This window comes from Protopterus annectens, chromosome 5.part0 (genome assembly GCF_019279795.1).
Source record: "Protopterus annectens isolate FY-2018-M chromosome 5.part0, PAN1.0, whole genome shotgun sequence".
Lineage (NCBI taxonomy): Eukaryota > Metazoa > Chordata > Ceratodontiformes > Protopteridae > Protopterus > Protopterus annectens.
Genome location: NC_056735.1, coordinates 1,440,045,341 through 1,440,063,694, shown reverse-complemented (window position 1 = coordinate 1,440,063,694; position 18,354 = coordinate 1,440,045,341). Strand labels below are relative to the sequence as shown.

The window sequence follows — 18,354 nt, the reverse complement described above, 5'->3', positions numbered from 1 at the left end:
AAGTGCACACAGATACTCTTACAGTGCCTATACAAACATGTATATGTAATAAGGCTTCTGAATATTAGCTAAAACATTGTCTTCCCTCATAGTCCTTTTTTTAGCCAATGCCAAACAAAGTACTCCTGACATAGCAAATCAAAACCAAGAAAATCTAAAGGTATTACTGCTCAATGCTAGGAGTCTAAACAAAAAAATTCCACTCCTCAGAAGCTCTCTTTACCCTAGCGAATGCTGACATCTGTGCAGTCACTGAGACATGGTTTAAAGCTGCAGAGAGCATACCAATAGTGCAAGGGTATAATACCTCCCACACATTTAGGCCTGCTACTTCACAGGCAGGGACTAAAGGTGGAGGTGTCCCTGTTTACATCAAGAATAAATATACTTCAAGGCTGGTCAAACAGGACAATACACTTGAGTTGATCCATGTTCAAATCACCATAGGTAAAATCCAATACCACTTCCTTGCAAGCTATAAGTCCCCCTCTATGACCCATGAAACACATACCATATATTTAAACTTATTAGAAACACTAACCATCCAACCCAACACCATATTCATGGGTGACTTTAATTACCCCACTATTAACTGAGAATCCTACATGACACCAAATGTACATGCCCAGAGATTCCTGGATTTTGTAAACACAAACTCCATGGACCAAATAGTCAATACCCCAACCATGTGTGCGACCCTACTGGATTTGGTCCTCATTAATATGAGAGACTGTTGCACACCCACTACTGTAATGGCTTCCCTGGTAAGGTCAGACCACAAAATGGTCTCCTTTGAAGTAAAAACAAAACCTGGACCCCCCCAGCTAAACCTGGAACATTCAGGAACTATTCTAAGGATAACCTTCTGCTATTAAGTGAAAACCTGGCAAAATGTCAAGCCCCCATAAACACTGAGAACACTGCTGCTTGTTCAGAACTGTTCACAGAAACCCTGTACAAGCATGTTAATAGCTGCAAAGAAGCAACTGTACCCACCAGGAAAAGTATAGAACTAACTCAAAAAACAAGTCACCCTGGTAGAATCACAAAATCAATAGGCTATATAACACAATGAATAAAATCATGGCAAAAATTAGGAGGTGCAACACTCAGCAGGATAAAAGCACTCTAATGAAACTAAATAAACAACTCAGAGGACAAATAAAGTCTATCAAAGCCAAATTTGAGTTAAGTTTGGCCTCCCAGGCCAAGGACAACCACAAAGCATTCTTTAGCTATGTCCACATCCTCAAAGGCAATACACAATTGTGTGCAGAGCTCATTGTAAATGGAGTCACCTATACTGACCTGGAAGATGTATCAAACCTCCTGCCTGACAAATTCAGCTCCAACTTTACCCCTCTCTCCCTCTCAACCTTCCCTCAGGAAATATCATCTAATATAACTCCCCCTCACTAACACTAGGGAAAAGATCTTTAACATTCTCTCTAAGACCAAGAACACTGCATCATTGGGCCCAGACAATATATTAGGATGCCTTCTACATAACATGAAACATGACCTTTCGGGGCCTCTGGAATTACTATTTAACTGTAGCCTCCAAGCAGGCTTCATACCTCATGAAAGGTGAAAGGCAACAGTCATCCCTCTGCACAAAGGTAGGCCATCAACAGACCCTGGAAACTAAAAACCCATAAGTCTCACTAGTCTTATATGTAAAGCCATGGAAAGAATTATCATGGAGATGATCAGCAGAAATACAGTAAACCTCCAGATACTGGACTCAACCCAGTTTGGTTGCGTCAAAGGCAGATCATGCCTACCTAATTTGGTGGACTTCTTTGAGAAGGTTTCCAAAGCAATGGATGAGGGCAAAATTGTTCACGCTGCCTACCTTGACCTAGTCACGGCATTTGACACAATACTCCACTTGGGCATTGTTGATAAACTCAAGAGGTTAGGTACAAACCCGTTTGTCACCCGGTGGATAGCCAAATGGCTCACAGACAGGACCCAGGAAATTAGAATTGTTGAGTCCTCTACAAAGAGGCCAGTCACAACTGGAGACCCTCAGGAATAAGTCCTTGGACTGCTCCTTTTTGGCATTTACTTCACACTTCTCAGAAGTCAAGGCCAATGTTAGTGGTCTCTGGCTGACTAAATTTGCACATGATTGCAAATTAGGAGCTGTCATTGAATCTCACACAGACACAAATGTTCTCCATGAGGAGCTGACACAGACAAACAACTGGTGCCAGAGTCATGGACTAAAACTAAATGCTGAGAAATGCATAATAGTATCCTTTGGGAAATCATCCATCCCTGTTAACTATCATATTGACAATACACCCCTTAGAGTTGACCCAGTAGTCAGGGACTTAGGAACACACATAGATACTAATCTAGCTTTTGACCATCACGTGTCTACAGTGGTGAGGAAATCATTATTTGCTGCACAACTGGTAAATAAACGTATGGCATCTAAAGTCCAAGGAAGGCACTGTTCCACTGTATTCGCCATTCATCAGACCTATCATTGAGTACAATGCTCCAATTGGTATGTACCTAACCAGGCATATCTAGCAACTGGAATGTCTACAGAGGTTTCTCACTAAAAGAATACAGGGTGCAAGTAAAATGTCCTGTGTAGATTGCCTCAAGGCCCTATCCCTGCATTCTGTCTCCTACAGGCTTTTGAAGGGAGATCTATGCCTGGCATACAGGGCATTGTCAGACCCCACTCTGATGGACCTCCTGCATATCCATAAAACAAACAGTACCAGAATTACCCATTCTAAAGACTTAAACCTTGCCTGCGACATAAACAAGACCTGCTAGAGAGATTGGTATGTATCCTAGAGACTACCCCATCTATGGAACAGGCTCCCCATCCATGTGAAGCAGTTCCTCCCTAACCCAATTCAAGTGCAACTTGGACAATTGGATGGGAAACCGGAAATTCATCCCTGGTTTGGTACCTATGTCTCTAATGGACACAGGTAACCTGTAAATGGTTCATCACCCAGGCCCATGCTTACATTTATCAAGGGTATCAGAACTTGTCAGAGATTTGGGATACATGGTTAGGCTTAAAAAAGGGCTTGTGGTCATTAGCCCAGTAAACACCTATGAACCTATGACCCTATAAAGAAAAATGATAAAGTAATGCCGTGCTTAAGCATAGCAGTGATTATATAAATATTAATAAATGTGCGATTTCAGTTGTGGACAATGTATCTTTAAGTTGTAGGCACGGACTCTTCACTAATGTGTTTCAGGTTAGGGAATGAAGGTGTCAGCTTCTTTTAATGGCATGATGATGTTTATGTCAAATGTTATTTAAAAGAACCATCAGCAAAAACACAGAGGATTGCTGAAAGTATCATGAAGTCATAACTATTGTAGAAGTATCTTTATCACTTTTTTATCACATGATTTATAGTATTTAGTCTGATAATGTGAATCGCATGATTGTGGAGCATTATTTAATTTAGTTATACTTGTATATTTTAGTTCTGAAGATCACCTGTAGCATGAATGAAAGTGCTAAACATACTGTAAAGTTCTTTGTATTCGAGAGAAAAGATATAGAGTCATCTGATGTCTACAAATCATCAGGTGCCAATCTTGGTAACATCAATGGGCCTAAAAGGGCAGCAACCCATTATTAATGGAACCCTTCATAAAGTAAATATGCAAATGCCAACCTGTGGTTTTCTATGGAGCTTGCAAGAGGAGACCTAGGAATTAGCAACCATGGAATAGGACTAAAGAATGCATAAGTGTTATAGTAGGGGACTGGAAAATATCTATTTCCCTTGGAGACTCTTCCAAGACAGGGTGGACACACAGACTGACTTCAGAGAAGACATTTGGAGATGTTCAAAAATAAGTGGCCTGGAGAGATGCTATAAGGGTTCTTCACATATCATACCAATTCTTGGCATTCATTTTAGTCAAAACTTTTTAAAATTTCTAAAATGCCTGTCAGATCACAAACTTGTTATGTTAACTACAGACTGATCACAACTGCTTTACAAAGTTTAATCTTTGTAACTTTAGAGATAATGGCTTTCAGAAGGCACATATGTGGGTTTTCCGCATGACAGGGTCTGAGCACTCTCAGTGAACAGAAAAATGTTCACAATCTGAGAAGCCTCAAAGCTCATCTTGGGGTTTCTGATAAAGGAAAATGCATCCCTCGATCAAGGGGAAAAAAATCTGCAATTTGCTTTATTGGAAAACTACCCCAATTTGGTCCAAAAACAACAGGTTCATTGAATTGTGTATATGAAGGCACTAATTACTCAGTCTAGACATAAGATTCAAGAAATAATGCAATGTTATCCTGACTATGTTCTCCGAGTGTTGAAGACAAGATTCTCTCAGGGCTATACATTTGTTAGTTGGTGCACTCACATGCCAAAGTGCATGGGCTATGGTTTACAAAACTGGCTGGATGGTTGTATATGTTAAGGAAATAACTGAGTTTTTGTTTGACAATACCAGGTCACTAAACACCTGAGCTCTGATCTAACTGAATCTTCACCCATGTAATGGTCACTGTGGGTGCACTTCATTTAGAAGTACAGACAAAGATTGCATCAAGACGTTCTGGATAATGATAATTCAACACCACTTAGCTAGTCAACAATGAGCTCAACTTAATTCAACTTATAAGTACAAAACAAAAATAAACAAAACAGAGCCTATAAAACTGACAATAAATTATATTAGGATTTTGCAAGTTTAATACCTGAAGAAAAGGGACTGTTTTCACATTGTCATATTGTTCAGTCTTGTTCAACTCTCTGAGCACAGCGAGGGAAGTTTGAAGACTAAAGAAAAAGGATTGCTTTAGGATTATTCAGTCTTATATGAACATGGTCAGAAGCCAGATCCTACATGCAGTACAAGTAGTATTTTTTTTTCAAACCCTGCATGCCCTCTTGGGGGCAGATATCCTAATATGAGCTTGTTTTCTTGGAAAGCTAATTTTTGCCTCTAAAGGCAAGAGAAGAGATTAATTCACCATAGTCTCTAAAGCAAATCCCAGCTACATTAACATAGAATAGAAGTAACCTTAATGAAAGTATCAGTAACTATTTTACAGTGACTCGTGCATGCATTTTCTACATGTGTGCTACACAATCTCTAAAAAGTTATTGTAGAAATGTAAATAAATAGCTGAGATAACAGGCTTTTTGAAAGTGAAAATTTGTGACATTCAGGCCCTGTCTTCTTCTGTACCTTTCTCTCTTCCTTCTCTCAGTCACAGATAGTATCATATTTCCTGACTTGTAAAGCTCATCTAATTATATATGTTGCACTCATGATTATCAGGCTTCTTCACCTTTGGACTTCAAAATGCTAAACAGCTTTGCAGGCTAGGGAAGAGGGAAAGAATGCAGCTGTAAATGACAGCACACAATTACAAGAACTGTGACTGAATAGCTTTATTACCCCAGCGGGTGTTAAATAGTACAAAAACAGATGCAAGCCCCTGGCTATGTGCACTTCCTTGGTTATGAAAAGTTCAAATGTGATAGGTGATATCATATAACAGCAAGGGAGTCAAACTCCTAAACAATGTATAATGAGATTTCATTCGGCTTCAACAACGTGTGCACTGACAAAGCCAACTAGGAAATGAAAGCCACAAAGAAGAACAAACTGCCAGGCCATATTTTTAATACGTGTTAGTATGGAGATTTTTCTGTAGGAAGGAAAATACCCTCTAGGGAAAGGAAGTTCTGTGTTTCAATGTGTAGCGTTCCTTTAATGAAAGTTTTCATTGAAAATGAACAGTGTCTTAGCTGGCTTACTTTTTAAATCAAAATAAACAAAAGTTCAGCACAGAATACACAAAACATTATAACTTGGGCTGTTATCATTCACATCTGTGCAGATGTTCATACCAGGAGAGTGATACTATACATTCACATTTTAAACTTGCTGTATTCTACAATTATGGCAGATCTCAGAATCACTGCAACATGTTAGGCATATTAGTAGTAGGAGTCTGGAATGCATTTCCTGGCTACACCTCGGCATTTATCAGTAAGATAGACGAATCATTACCAAACTTTCCAAGATCTGCACAGAGAAGACAAAAAGTATCTGAAGTGAAGACAGTCGGGTATTTCTCTGTCTTTGGTAACGAGTGAAAAAAAGGACACAATTTACAAGAACACATCTTGTAACTGACCTCCACATTTCAGGCCTTGGGCGTCTTCACACTGCCTGTCATCACATTCACAGTTCTTTCCATGCACTCTGTTGTCTCCAGGGGGAAAGCATGTGCACTGTCCACACTGGCACTTTCCTGAAATAAGATAAAACAATAGGTTTAGAGCAGTACAAAGAAGATAAAACAATTACAATGTGTTTGGTCTGCAACAAAAATACTGTATTTTGATTTGTCTGTGTCATAAGTATTGCATCATGTCAGCAAGTATCAAAATATCCCTAATGTTTTGATAACCAATTTACCTCCCACTAATTAATTCATTTACATTTTAACAATTAGGAAGTTACAAAAAAAAAAGTCAGTCTCTTTGAAGAGGACAAACAAAAAGGACAGCAGCAATTTGTTCTATTTAATGGCTAGATAATAAGTGAAAGGACTTATAGTGGACTTTTTCAGCTATAATCCAGGCTGTATAGTTATTTAAGGTAGTAAAGCACAGCTGTCATTATGAACACAGATCTGAAGGACTACAACAGACAAAGTACAATGGGCAGAAACAAAGAAACAAAAATGTCATATCCCACAGACTACCTATACCAAAGGATGCATGAATTACTGAAGGAAGTACTGAGAACTTCATAGGTAGGTACTAGGCTATCTGCCCGAGGGCATTTATAAGCCTAGCCAGGCTTATATTCATATCATTCTCTTCTTCCAGGCAGCTATTCTAGTGGGTAACCAACAAAGGAGGTTAAGGTTCAATTAACAGGCTTCATCCTACAACTCTTGCTTTGATTCAATCTCCACCTGCATCCAGTTCAGCTACTAGCAGGTAACTTCATCAGACCAGTGTACCTGAAAAGAAGCACATATGAATCACATAAATAAGTCTCCACTAAAAAGGTCCCTTGTTTCTATTATAACAATACAGTAAAGTCCTAAGAACCCGCAAGAACAATGCCAAAAAGTCAAGCACAGATAAAATTAATTCACTCATTGCTTTACAGTGAAGTCCTATGTATGTTTTTAATTTTTATTTGTAATTTTAAAGGTTAAAGTTAACATGGTATTTGTGACAACGCTGTTTCCATTTCTCTGCCCTTTGTCTTGGTTCGTTTATTTTTGTCTATTTAGCCTAATTAATAGGCGTGTGAAGGCGCACTTATTAATTAACACGTTGGCAATGATTTTATAGAGGATGTATTTAAATGCTTGTTATCCTGTCTCAATGTTTTTGTCTTCTGAAGAAGGAGGGTCATTGTATCCTCCGAAAGCGTGTTGCTAAAGTTGAAAAGTTTTTTGAATTAAAGGTCTTGTATCCGGTGTGGATTCCAGCTCATTTTGGTGGTTTTGGCTATGTATGTTTTTGTTTTCTGTTCAAACTTCTATATTTCTCTGCTTGCAAGATGTTCTACTTGACCCCCCCCCCCCCATTCATTACCTTGTTGGTGGGAGTCTTATAGTTTATTAATTTCTTATGGATGAGGAATAGAAAAAACAGGAATAAAAAAAAAAAACAGGAATAAAACAATAATTTGGATGACTGGAGCTTTCTATTCGGTCCCTAATCGTCATGCATATGCTCGCTAGCAACCTCTAGGTAGGCTGTGCAATGGACTTCAGTATTGGAGTGTTCTTCACTGTCATTTGTAGTGTAATCCAGCAGGACAGCACCACCAGCTTATTTCGGAAACTCTGCTGGCTCCTTATCCAGTCTTCAACAGGGAAATCATGCTGTATACATGTGCCTCTGAGTATGCGCCCCCTAGATAAGTGTGTAGGCTCCACCCCTTCATTCTTCTCTCACCCCATCCATCACCAGCACAGCAAACAACCATTACATCAAACTAAACATTAATGACTGCCACTTCTGACAGAATGCTTACAAATTATTCCCTTCAGGTTCAGCATCTTCAGTTTACCTTAACAGTGTAAGATAATCAAGAGACGCATCAAATCAGGGTGAAATACATCTTATATGGTAAGGGCAAAGGCTCCGAAGACTGCATCTTGTTTTTGTTCATGCTGTGAGGAAATGCAAAAAATCCTAATTTCTGTTTCAGAGAACTTTATCAGCGCTATAAGGTCACAACAGGTCTCCTTGAATACAAGCTGGAGTGCCATGCAAAAATGGGATTATTCAAATTTATAATTCAGAAGGAAGCAGTGCAATCCAACTGCAGAACAATGGTACCCAGGAGTACTCTAGAGCAGTATAATTCATTTCTTAACATAACAGTACATTCTATATACAGAGTAGGGCATCCAGGTACAGAGGTGGCAGTGGTAAACTGGTAAGATATTTTGAATAAATTCATATTGCATGAAAACAGGTCAGTTAATGAACAAGGATTACTCTTACTGCTACGCACCTGAATTCACAAGCTGTCTCGGCAGGACTTCCTTGCATACATGAGAACAGTAGCAACCCGCTCTTCACTAACTAGCAATCAAAGCACTGGAAGTCAACACTAATGCTGACACTGACAATTCAAAAAGCATTTGGCTGTGTGCAAAAGCCAGATGTTTGCAGAAAGGAGAAGTCCTTTCTCAGAAATCAAACAAAAGCTGCTCACATACAAGGGGACAACTTTGATCCTTGTAAGTGCAAAAACACATGTGCAACTGTGGTGATATATGCTAAGCCCTAGCCTTTAGGGGATACAAGTCCTAGGCTGCAGTATCTCAGAGTATCTCCTGCAAAATGCTTGAAAGATTTTATCAGTGAATTATGCAAAGCAATGCTTTCCTGTTTGACTTGCAATTTATTTTGCAGAATGTGGAACTTACACTGTTGAATCTTGCACCTCTGACAGGTAAGCACCAAAACAGTGTCCAAGCAATATGCATTTTGGGGAGAGACCTTTCATGACACATGATGTCATGTCAATCAGAGTAGCATCCCTCTCAAACATCAATAAAGTTTAATGGGTAGTTTTCAAATCAAAACAAAGCCATATGAGAATGGATATAAGACAGATTCTTTTCACATTATCGAGTATGGGCTACTTCTGAGAAAACGACTAGTTCCAAGAAGACAGCTCCCATGTCCTGCTCTTCATTTGTCTTGTCAAGACCCATAATAGTAATCTTGGCAAAAACAGTGTATCTTTCAATCCATTCCCTGAATATTTGTTGGGTTAATAGGGCTACATAAAAATGAAAATGCTTGCACATTCTTTTCCAAACACTTTTAAGCAATAGCTTTGGTACAGAGACTTATCTACGGCTTTCTAGGTCAAACACGGAAACCTGTTTCACAAATGGAATAACAATGATTTCTTTTTTGTCATCTTTACCTCTGCTACCTGCTGATCATCAGTCCCCTCCTAACCAATTTGACCCTTCTTTCCCTCCATCACCAGAGGGCAAGGGTCAGATGGCAGCCAGATGGTTTTCTTTATGCTTTGCCCTAATCCCCATTGCACATGTCCCAATCCACCCTAGGGTTTGGCATGTGATGGCCATTTTCTTCAAGGGTTATTCACATGCTTCCATGATGTAGCCCCGCGTAAATACTATGGCCCTTTTGGTGCCAGACCTAATGTGTGGTTACTTGGTCTCCACCAATGTCAACTATGGCAGTGAGCACCTGGACATGTGCCTCATCCCCTCTTTCCCTGGAAGACACAAGTTGGCAAGATGCATCACTTTATCCCTCTCCCTTGCCAGCAACAAAGGGTGTCTGACATAGCAGGTACTATTTTGGTGTGCCACCAGACCTGGCTAGAAATGTTAATCTTTCACAGAGCAGGTACTACTTTTTTGGTAACTACCAAACATACAAGAGAATCACTACAGCATTCGCAACAAATGTAACAGATAGAGGTAGAAATTATTATTTCTCGGGGGGAGCTTTCAGCAATGATCTTAGTGATTAATTAGCAAACCTCTGATATGCATGCATCCTTAAGCTTTACAAAAAAAAGATTCTAGTCACTTAATATGTTAATCAGTAGAGAAGTGGTGAAAAGCATGGTAGGCAGCCTAGAAAAATGTTTCGTCCTTAAATGCATTAAGCAGAATTGTTCAACAATGACAAATGAGATAAGTGCTTATAATCTGATTTTTTGTTACTTTTTGTTCCTCCAGCTGCACTCTCCTCAGCATTCTTGACACAGGGGGAGGTGAGGCCATTCCTTGAGCAGGTAGTATAGTTACCCCATAGACTGTGTCCGACTGGCCATACTGAAGATTTGTTCCCAACTATGGAACTATCAGTACCTCCCTTTCTGATAGCAGCTTGCATCATGCTGAGCAGCCTGGAACTTCTCACAGCCCTAACATCCCTCACCCAGCATGACAAAATAGGTACATGTGGCTGAGCAGGCAATGATGAGTGGAATAAGCCACACCCCAGGTCTATGCGGGAGGGGGGTGTACACCTGCTCTGCTTCTCCTGAGCAGCTCTATCCTTCTGAGCACTGGCCTCTGACAGAACACATTGAAAGATAACCAGTTATGTTCCCTATCCTCCAGAACAGGCATGCCCATCCAAACTACCTCAAAGACAACATCAAAACTGCTCATCAAACTCTGGTTGCCTGAGCCACAGTCAGTGCTTTATCCCTAAATTCCACCACAGAGGTTACTTGTTATCTGATTTCTTGGCAAAGCTAGGCTTGTTAACTTGTCAACTAATGATTAGCAGCATTCTGGTTTACAATTTAAACTTTTTTTATAGTTTCATATTTTGGTGTCTTGCAAACAAGTATACCAGGGGTAGGCAATCCCTTGTGCTAGTGACAAAGGACAGCACTCAAACACCTTTTTCTTGGTACTCTACTCAGAACCATTAGAGGGTAGTATCTTGATCAACACCACAGTGAACTTTTTAGACTTTTTCCTGATCTGATTTTATACAAACCTGTATTCCTGTACTGACAAACATAATCAATATATTTTATACAGCTTACTATTAAAATTTTGGATGTTGTTATGTGAACTTTGATTGCCGAAAGTCAGTTTATCAAAATTTCATAACAGCAATTTGAAAATGTTGAACCTGCAATAGCGAATGCTAGTGTGCAATCACTGTTGTAATATCGACATATTGACTGGAGATCGCACTATGGTGGGGACCGGGAACTTTGCCCTTTTCCTCACTGTAGTGTGATCTTGGAGTTGTAATATATAAGTAGCAAGGGGTGTGGGGGCACAGCTTGTCCCCTGCAAAACCTGTGTTCAGCGTCACCAGCTGTTAAGGTAAGTTTGAAAAATGTCAACAATTCGATTTTGAATTATTGACTTTTTTGTTTCGTTATTTTGATTGGTTGCAAGTTTTAATTTCTATAATGTTTTCTGAATAAGTAATTACTCAGAAAAACGTTTTCGAAATTTTGATAGTAAACCATACATATGTACTTATTCAACTATCACCACTCCCGAACAAACAGTTTGTCTGTCTGCCAGCATTTGATCTTGCAAAAGAAGAAACCATGATTGTTTGTCATTCTGCTCAAGAAAAGGTTGCTTACTCTTGTTTAGTACTCTGTGCAGAGATAGAAGAGCCTCGTCAGAAAAATCAGTGGGATGTGTCCACCTGGTACCTTGATGTGACCATTTCCAGTTCAGAGACAGCCATACCACAGTGTTGTACTGCAAAGTGCTGGTGCACTGTGGTGGGCTTTCTCTGAAGCCTACTGGAAATAGTAATGAAACATTCCAGGGGAACAGCCTATGCTAATTAGACATGAGCTACCCTCAACCCCCAAATACGTGTGTAGTTACCTTGGCTGGCTTTGTTACGGAATATGGCCAAAAGCTCATATTAACTCACTGCTTCCAATGGGTAGAACTGCCAGAAAGTTTAGCTGATACGTAATGGTGCCATGTATGTATGTGTTTGGCTGTATGTGCGAGTGTATGCAGAGGGATGAAAATGGCTTCAGGTGTGTGTGTGTGTGTGTGTGTGTGTGTGTGTGTGTGTGTGTGTGTGTGTGTGTGTATGTGTGTGCATGCCTGTGTGTGTGTGCGTATATAAATGAATATATCTAAATATTTGTATGTGTGTGATTGGTGGTCACAGTAGGGGGTTAGTTAAGAGATATGCGGGGAAGGTGTATGCATGTGTGTGTGTGTTTGTGTTTCTGTGTATGGGTAAATGTTTTTTTCCGTGTGTATGATCGGGTGGAGCTGTGTCTGTGTGTGGGGAATGATTGTGCTTGCGAGTGTAGGTAATGGTCGGTTTAGGGCATTTTTGGGTGGCACAGGATATGTCCTGTGCAGGAAAGGAAGCTACAAAGTAGAAGAATATGAGAAAGAGAGATAGTGTGATGGTTGGTCAAACAGGAAAGTGAAGAATGGAACTAGACTAGAGAGGGCAACAGTACACCAGCCAAGAGGAAAAGGAGGAAGACAACCAAAGTATACAAGGAAAAAGGTAGTGATTGAAAGAAGAGTATAAACAATGAGGAGAGCAGACGGGAAGGTGAAAGCAAGAGGCTGTACAGGCAACAAGGTCAATGAGAAGGACACTAAAGTCAAGGAAGGAGGACAGAGATAAATGAACAAGTACAGAAGATGAGTTGCAGCCAGAGGTGGCAGTACATGAGGAAAAAGGAGCGCAGGACAGAAGTGGGCAGTGAGGGGCACTCAGCCATATGGGAGGGACAGACAGGGAAGTGGACAGAAAGATGGCTGTCACTAAAAGTGGTATATAGTATGAAAGCGACAGAAGCACAAAGACGGAGGCAAACAACAAAGGAGAGAGAGGGAGAGACTGACAGCAGTGGGTAAAGCTCAAAGGAAGAGTATGGTAGAATGAAGAAAGGATCAGCTGCAGGAAGGAAGGAAGCAGCAGGCACCCTGAGAAGGGATGAGATTGTATAACTTGAAGGACAAAGACCACATGCAGGCATCAGATTGGCAAAGAATAGTGAAGAAATGTGAGCCAGTATGGAGTTAAAGAAGCTTTTTCTGATTAGAGAGTTGACCAGCAGAGAAAATAAGAGTCTTGGCAAAGGAAAACTGGTTGCAGTGAAACAGCCATGGTACTTAGTAAGACATGACAAGAAGTGACAAGGTTGTTACCAGCAAGGAGGTGTGGTGGCACACAGTGCATGCAGATACCAATGCCCATCAAGAAATGAAAACTGAATCGTAGTAGTAAGCAGGGCCATGGATATGGCAGCGAGAGGCAAATATGTCTAGATTGGGGCTACATGTAGCATTGTCATATCCATTACCTTTGAAAGCAGGCTAGTACATGAAGAAAACATAGTAAAAGAAATATAACGACTGGCTGCAACAGTGGAAAAGGGAGAAGGGCTTGGGACTAACGGAACAAAGGGAGAGGCCTGGTGGACAGACTAGCTCTATGTTAGGGACAGGCTCCATCTTATCACAGAAGGAACCAGCAGTGTTCAGCACAGAGCAGAGATGGGGTGTATTTATTACTGTACCTTTAATATACCAAGGTGGAAAAGGGAGTGGGTGACCTGGAAACAGAAAAAGAGGTATGTAAGTATTCAGGTGTTCCACAGAGGGAGAAAATAGGCACAGAATGTAACACAAGCACTAGCATAGGTAAGCAGGAGCAGATATGGTAATACTGTGCAAGGCAAGTGAGAAATAATATGGAGGAGTGGCAAGAGGTGAAGTAGGGGTGAACATTGTAGATACTGTGAAATCAGAGATCAATAACCACAAGCCACCTCCATGACATAGAGAGAAAGAGAGAGAGAAAGCCCTGATTACACAGCAAAAGACTCAAATTTTAGCAGCAGCTTGTGCATCTACTGGAGCTGGATGAGGAAGGTGGGAGTGATTAGCTGCTGACAGCTTGCCAGTTCAGGTTGGTGGGGATGGGGGGCAGTTCTACCTCCCAGAAGGGTATTATTTAGCAGGAGTACTAGATGTTGCCTAGTGACATTCAAACCTACAGAGCCTGCCGGGTCACCTTAGGAGAATTTGGCCAATGGAAACATGCTCACCCTTGGAAGACAGCAATGGCAGTGCTAAGAAGAGCCACTGAAGAGGGAGGGTGTGGTTCCAAAAGGAGAGGATAGGCCATCATCAAGGACCAGGAGCTGACCCACTCCCCACCGATTGACTCCCTCACCCTAGGGAACAAAAAGAGTTAAATGGGATTCCTGGGCAGGATAAATGAGCTGTATGGCTCTTGCCTATCCTGGGAATATCAAACTCCCATACCTTCAGAACACACAATTTTCCTGTGGCACACTTTGCTTTTTCCCTCAAGACTTTCTCCAACTCTTCCATTAGTATGTCTTCTTCTAACATGTGCCCCTGTGACCCCTTTATCTTTTCCAGTTTCCATTCCACTCTCTGCATACTCTTTTACTCACCATACACTTTTTCAACATATTGAACAGCACATCTCATAAATCCTTCTTGACTTTGTTTCTCTTTCACCTATTATAATTTCCCTATAACTTTCTTGACCTTAACCATTTTTTCTCAATAAAGGTATCACTTCCTGTTTTTCCTCATGTACCATATGCTTTTGCCTATTTCACACATTTCTTATCTTCTTTTCTACTAACTTCATATATTTTCCTGTCCCTTCTTAAACACTCAGTATCATTACTCCTTAATGCTATTTCAAAACATTCTTTCTTCATATAAATTTCTACTACTAATATGTCATTCTTCTTGTAAATCTTTATAGACATCTTTTATTACCTTTATACGATTACCACCACTCTGTCCAAGTCTTATAAAAAGGACATATATCAGGAGGATCTTCAAAACCTCTTTCTTTTTTTCAGAATTATTAAGGAATTATATATGCCACTATTTTTCTTTATACCTTTTCCTTTAATTCAACATTAATTTCACATTCCACCTATACTGCCCTACAGTTTCAAAACTTAGGAGCTTTATCTCCTCTCTTATTTGGTCTAAATCAGGAAACAGAAAATTAATCTTTCTTCTTATATTGCAGCTTTTATACTCTCATATTCCTGTATTCAAATATATTACTTACTACATTTTCAAACATCCTCCGTTACCTTCTTCGTTATAACCTTTAAATCTCAGTTACAGGCCCGTATCATAACAACATCCATATTCACTACTTCATATATTTAATTTACTTAAATAACTTTATCCTTTTTTCATGTCTGTATAAGCATAAATTGCTGTTCATTTTGCAACTCTGTCTCACATCCACACACACAATCTCAATACTTTCAAAAGAATACTGATGCACCTAATACCTGGGTCACTGCCTACCTACCATGAATTAACTTTCAGAGAATTTCACTCTTCCTGTATACCGCAGTTTTCTCTCATTTAAAAATCTCACATACAGTAGGCAAGTAATATACTGACAGACATTTATACACTACTGCAGTACTGATAATCGCATAGCATCATTTTCAGTACTGTCTACATTCACTGACAAAAAGGAAAAATTACACCAGCTTCATACTGACGCATTTCAATTTTAAACCACGATTATAAAGTATTTATGTTTATACTAGCTAAAAGAATGGCAGAGGTGTTGCCAGAATTGATAGATATGGATCACTGTGGTTTTGTGGAGGGAAGGCAAACATTTGACATCATTAATAGAACAATGCTATATCTAATGGGAAACAGAATGTAAGAAAATACCTATCTTGGTGATGGGTCTTGATGCAGAGAAAGCATCTGACAGAATTAGCGGGGATTTTACAAGTAGAGCATCGGAAACATTTGCATTCCCTGATACAATAATAAGGTTAATTAGAAAGATATGTGAACAATAGGAGGCAATGATTAAAGTGGGAGGGTTCCTTTCAGATAAGCTGTGTTTGAACACAGGAAGCAAGAGAGGTGACCTCTTTCTCCTTTGTTATTTGCTTTATATTTAGAACCATTGGCAAATAAAATAAGGTACTCATAAATACAAAGATATAACTGGTATGGTAATCAAGAAATGTGTTATTTGCAGATGATATTATTTTGTACCTGATAAATCCAGAAAAGGGCATCAGTGCTGTGGAACATATTTAGTCTTTTTGGGGTATAAAATTAACGAAGATAAAATAGAGGCTGTACAGGTAAATTATGTAGCCACACATTAATTGCTTAAGCAATACTCATGTTTATGGGGGGGTTCCCTACGTTAGACTGACAGCACAGAAGATCGACACTCAAAACACTGACGCCAGAAGAACGATGAACCAATTGAGTGACAAGTCGTAATCCCGTCAGCGAAAACACTGACAGGGGTAACTTGTGAGCATGACCCGGAAAGTGTGCAATAGTGAGGGACTTAGGGTTAGGGTGTGGTTAAGGTTAATGTGCGATAGTGAGACTTAGGGTTAGGGTGCGGATAAGGTAAGTGTGCGATAGTGAGGGACTTAGAGTTAGGGTGCGTGTAAGGTGAGTGTGCAATAGTTACGGACCTTAGGGTTAGGGTTAAGGTTAGTGCACAGATAGTTTTGTGTAAGGTGTAGTGTAGGTTTTTAGGTTGTTGGTGTGTTTGTGTTGTGTGTAACAGTGAACATTTTGTTTTGTTAAGTATCAGAATTGTGGTGTGTCGGGCATGTGAACTTTCGTGTTTTTGAGGTTTTGTTCTTCTGGCGTCGGTGTTTTGAGTGTCGATCTTCCGAGCTGTCAGTCTAACGTAGGGAACCCTCTGATCCATATACAAGAATAAGAGACTAAAACATTTGCACTACCTGTATCTTACTATCCATATCACTATCACTAAATAACAGTTTCCAGTTTCTCAATGATTTTTAGTTTATAGTCTCTTTTTACATATCCTTAGCTGCAATGGCAGAAGCATTTTAATCTATACTCCTAAATAGCTCATCTTGTGTCCCCATAAGGGTTCCCTACGTTAGACAGACAGCTCGGAAGATCGACACTCAAAACACCGACGGCAGAAGAAAGAAACCTCAAAGACACGAAAGTTCACATGCCCGACACACCACAATCCCGACACTTAACAAAACAAAAAGTTCATTGTTACACACAACACAGGCACACCAACAACCTAAAAACCTACACTACACCTTACACAAAACTATCTATGCACTAACTTTAACCCGAACCCTAACCCTAAGGTCCGTAACTATCGCACACTCACCTTACCCGCTCCCTAACCCTAAGGTCCGTAACTATCGCACACTCACCTTACCTGCTTCCTAACCTTAAAGTCCCTAACTATTGCACACTCACCTTACCTGCACCCTAACCCTAAGTCCCTCACTATCGCACACTTACCTTACCCGCACCTTAACCCTACGTCCCTCACTATCGCACACTAACCTTACCAGCACCCTAACCCTAAGTCCCTCACTATCACACAATAACCTTACCCGCACCCTAACCCTAAGTCCCTCACTATCACACACTTACCGGGTCGCACTCACAAGTTACCCCGTCGGTGTTTTCGCTGTCGGGATTACGACTTGTCGGTCAACTGCTTCGTCATTCTTCTGGCGTCGGTGTTTTGAGAGTCAATTTTCCATGCTGTCGGTCTAACATAGGGAACCCGGGTCAGGCATACTTTTGTAAACCGAATGAAAAGTTGAGGACAATAATCAATAAGGAATTGAAGGAATTTATCTGGGAGGGAGTGAATTAAGGCAAGAGTTAAGTTGTATAAGATGATCCATCCAACTGATCAAGGTGGTTTAGGTTGACTTAATTTGAATGGATATTTTAGGGCTACACAGTTAAGGCTTATATACACAACACAAGCAGAAGGTTGTAATTCAAAGTAGAAAGGGAAGATGAAGCAAGGAGAAAGTTCAAGAAATACAGAGAGAGAAAGAGAGAGAAATTTTGAATACAGATCCTTAAGGAGAATAATAACCATACAGAATATTATACTCAAAAAGTAGCAGAACGTATGTTAAGAAATAAGCAAATACAAGAATGGAGAAAGGAGATTTTTGCCAATAGGGATGACTGCTAGTAGGGGTACAGAAAATAGGCAAGATGGGACTAGAATTTACTATGGGGAACCTGGCAAATGAAACAAAATATCATGAGAAAATGAAACAAGCAGAAAAGGTAAACAAGGTGGAGTAAGGCCAAGAAGACATTTGGATTACAGGCTAGAGATTGCCTTCCATAGCAGGGCTTGATCTCAAGAGTACAGGTAAAGAGAATGGGATAGTGACTTGTAAGTGAAAGACCTGCTCTGGTAGTGTTTTAGTTGAATCTAGATCAGAAGCAGCTGTTTAAAAGGGGATAATTAGCAGGGCGTATAAAATATTGCATGTCAACTTTAAGAA

General features: G+C 40.0%; 1 protein-coding gene across 2 annotated transcripts in view; it reads right to left on the bottom strand.

The window, feature by feature from the left end:
* ITGBL1 (integrin subunit beta like 1) overlaps window positions 1–18,354 on the bottom strand; it is a 2,504,690-nt gene that overhangs the window by 333,875 nt on the left and 2,152,461 nt on the right. For both annotated transcript variants that reach the window (XM_044071244.1, XR_006364791.1), the window contains exon 8: window positions 6,170–6,286. In XM_044071244.1, the coding sequence (XP_043927179.1) occupies window positions 6,170–6,286 (117 nt within the window). The remainder of the gene's footprint in view (window positions 1–6,169; window positions 6,287–18,354) is intronic.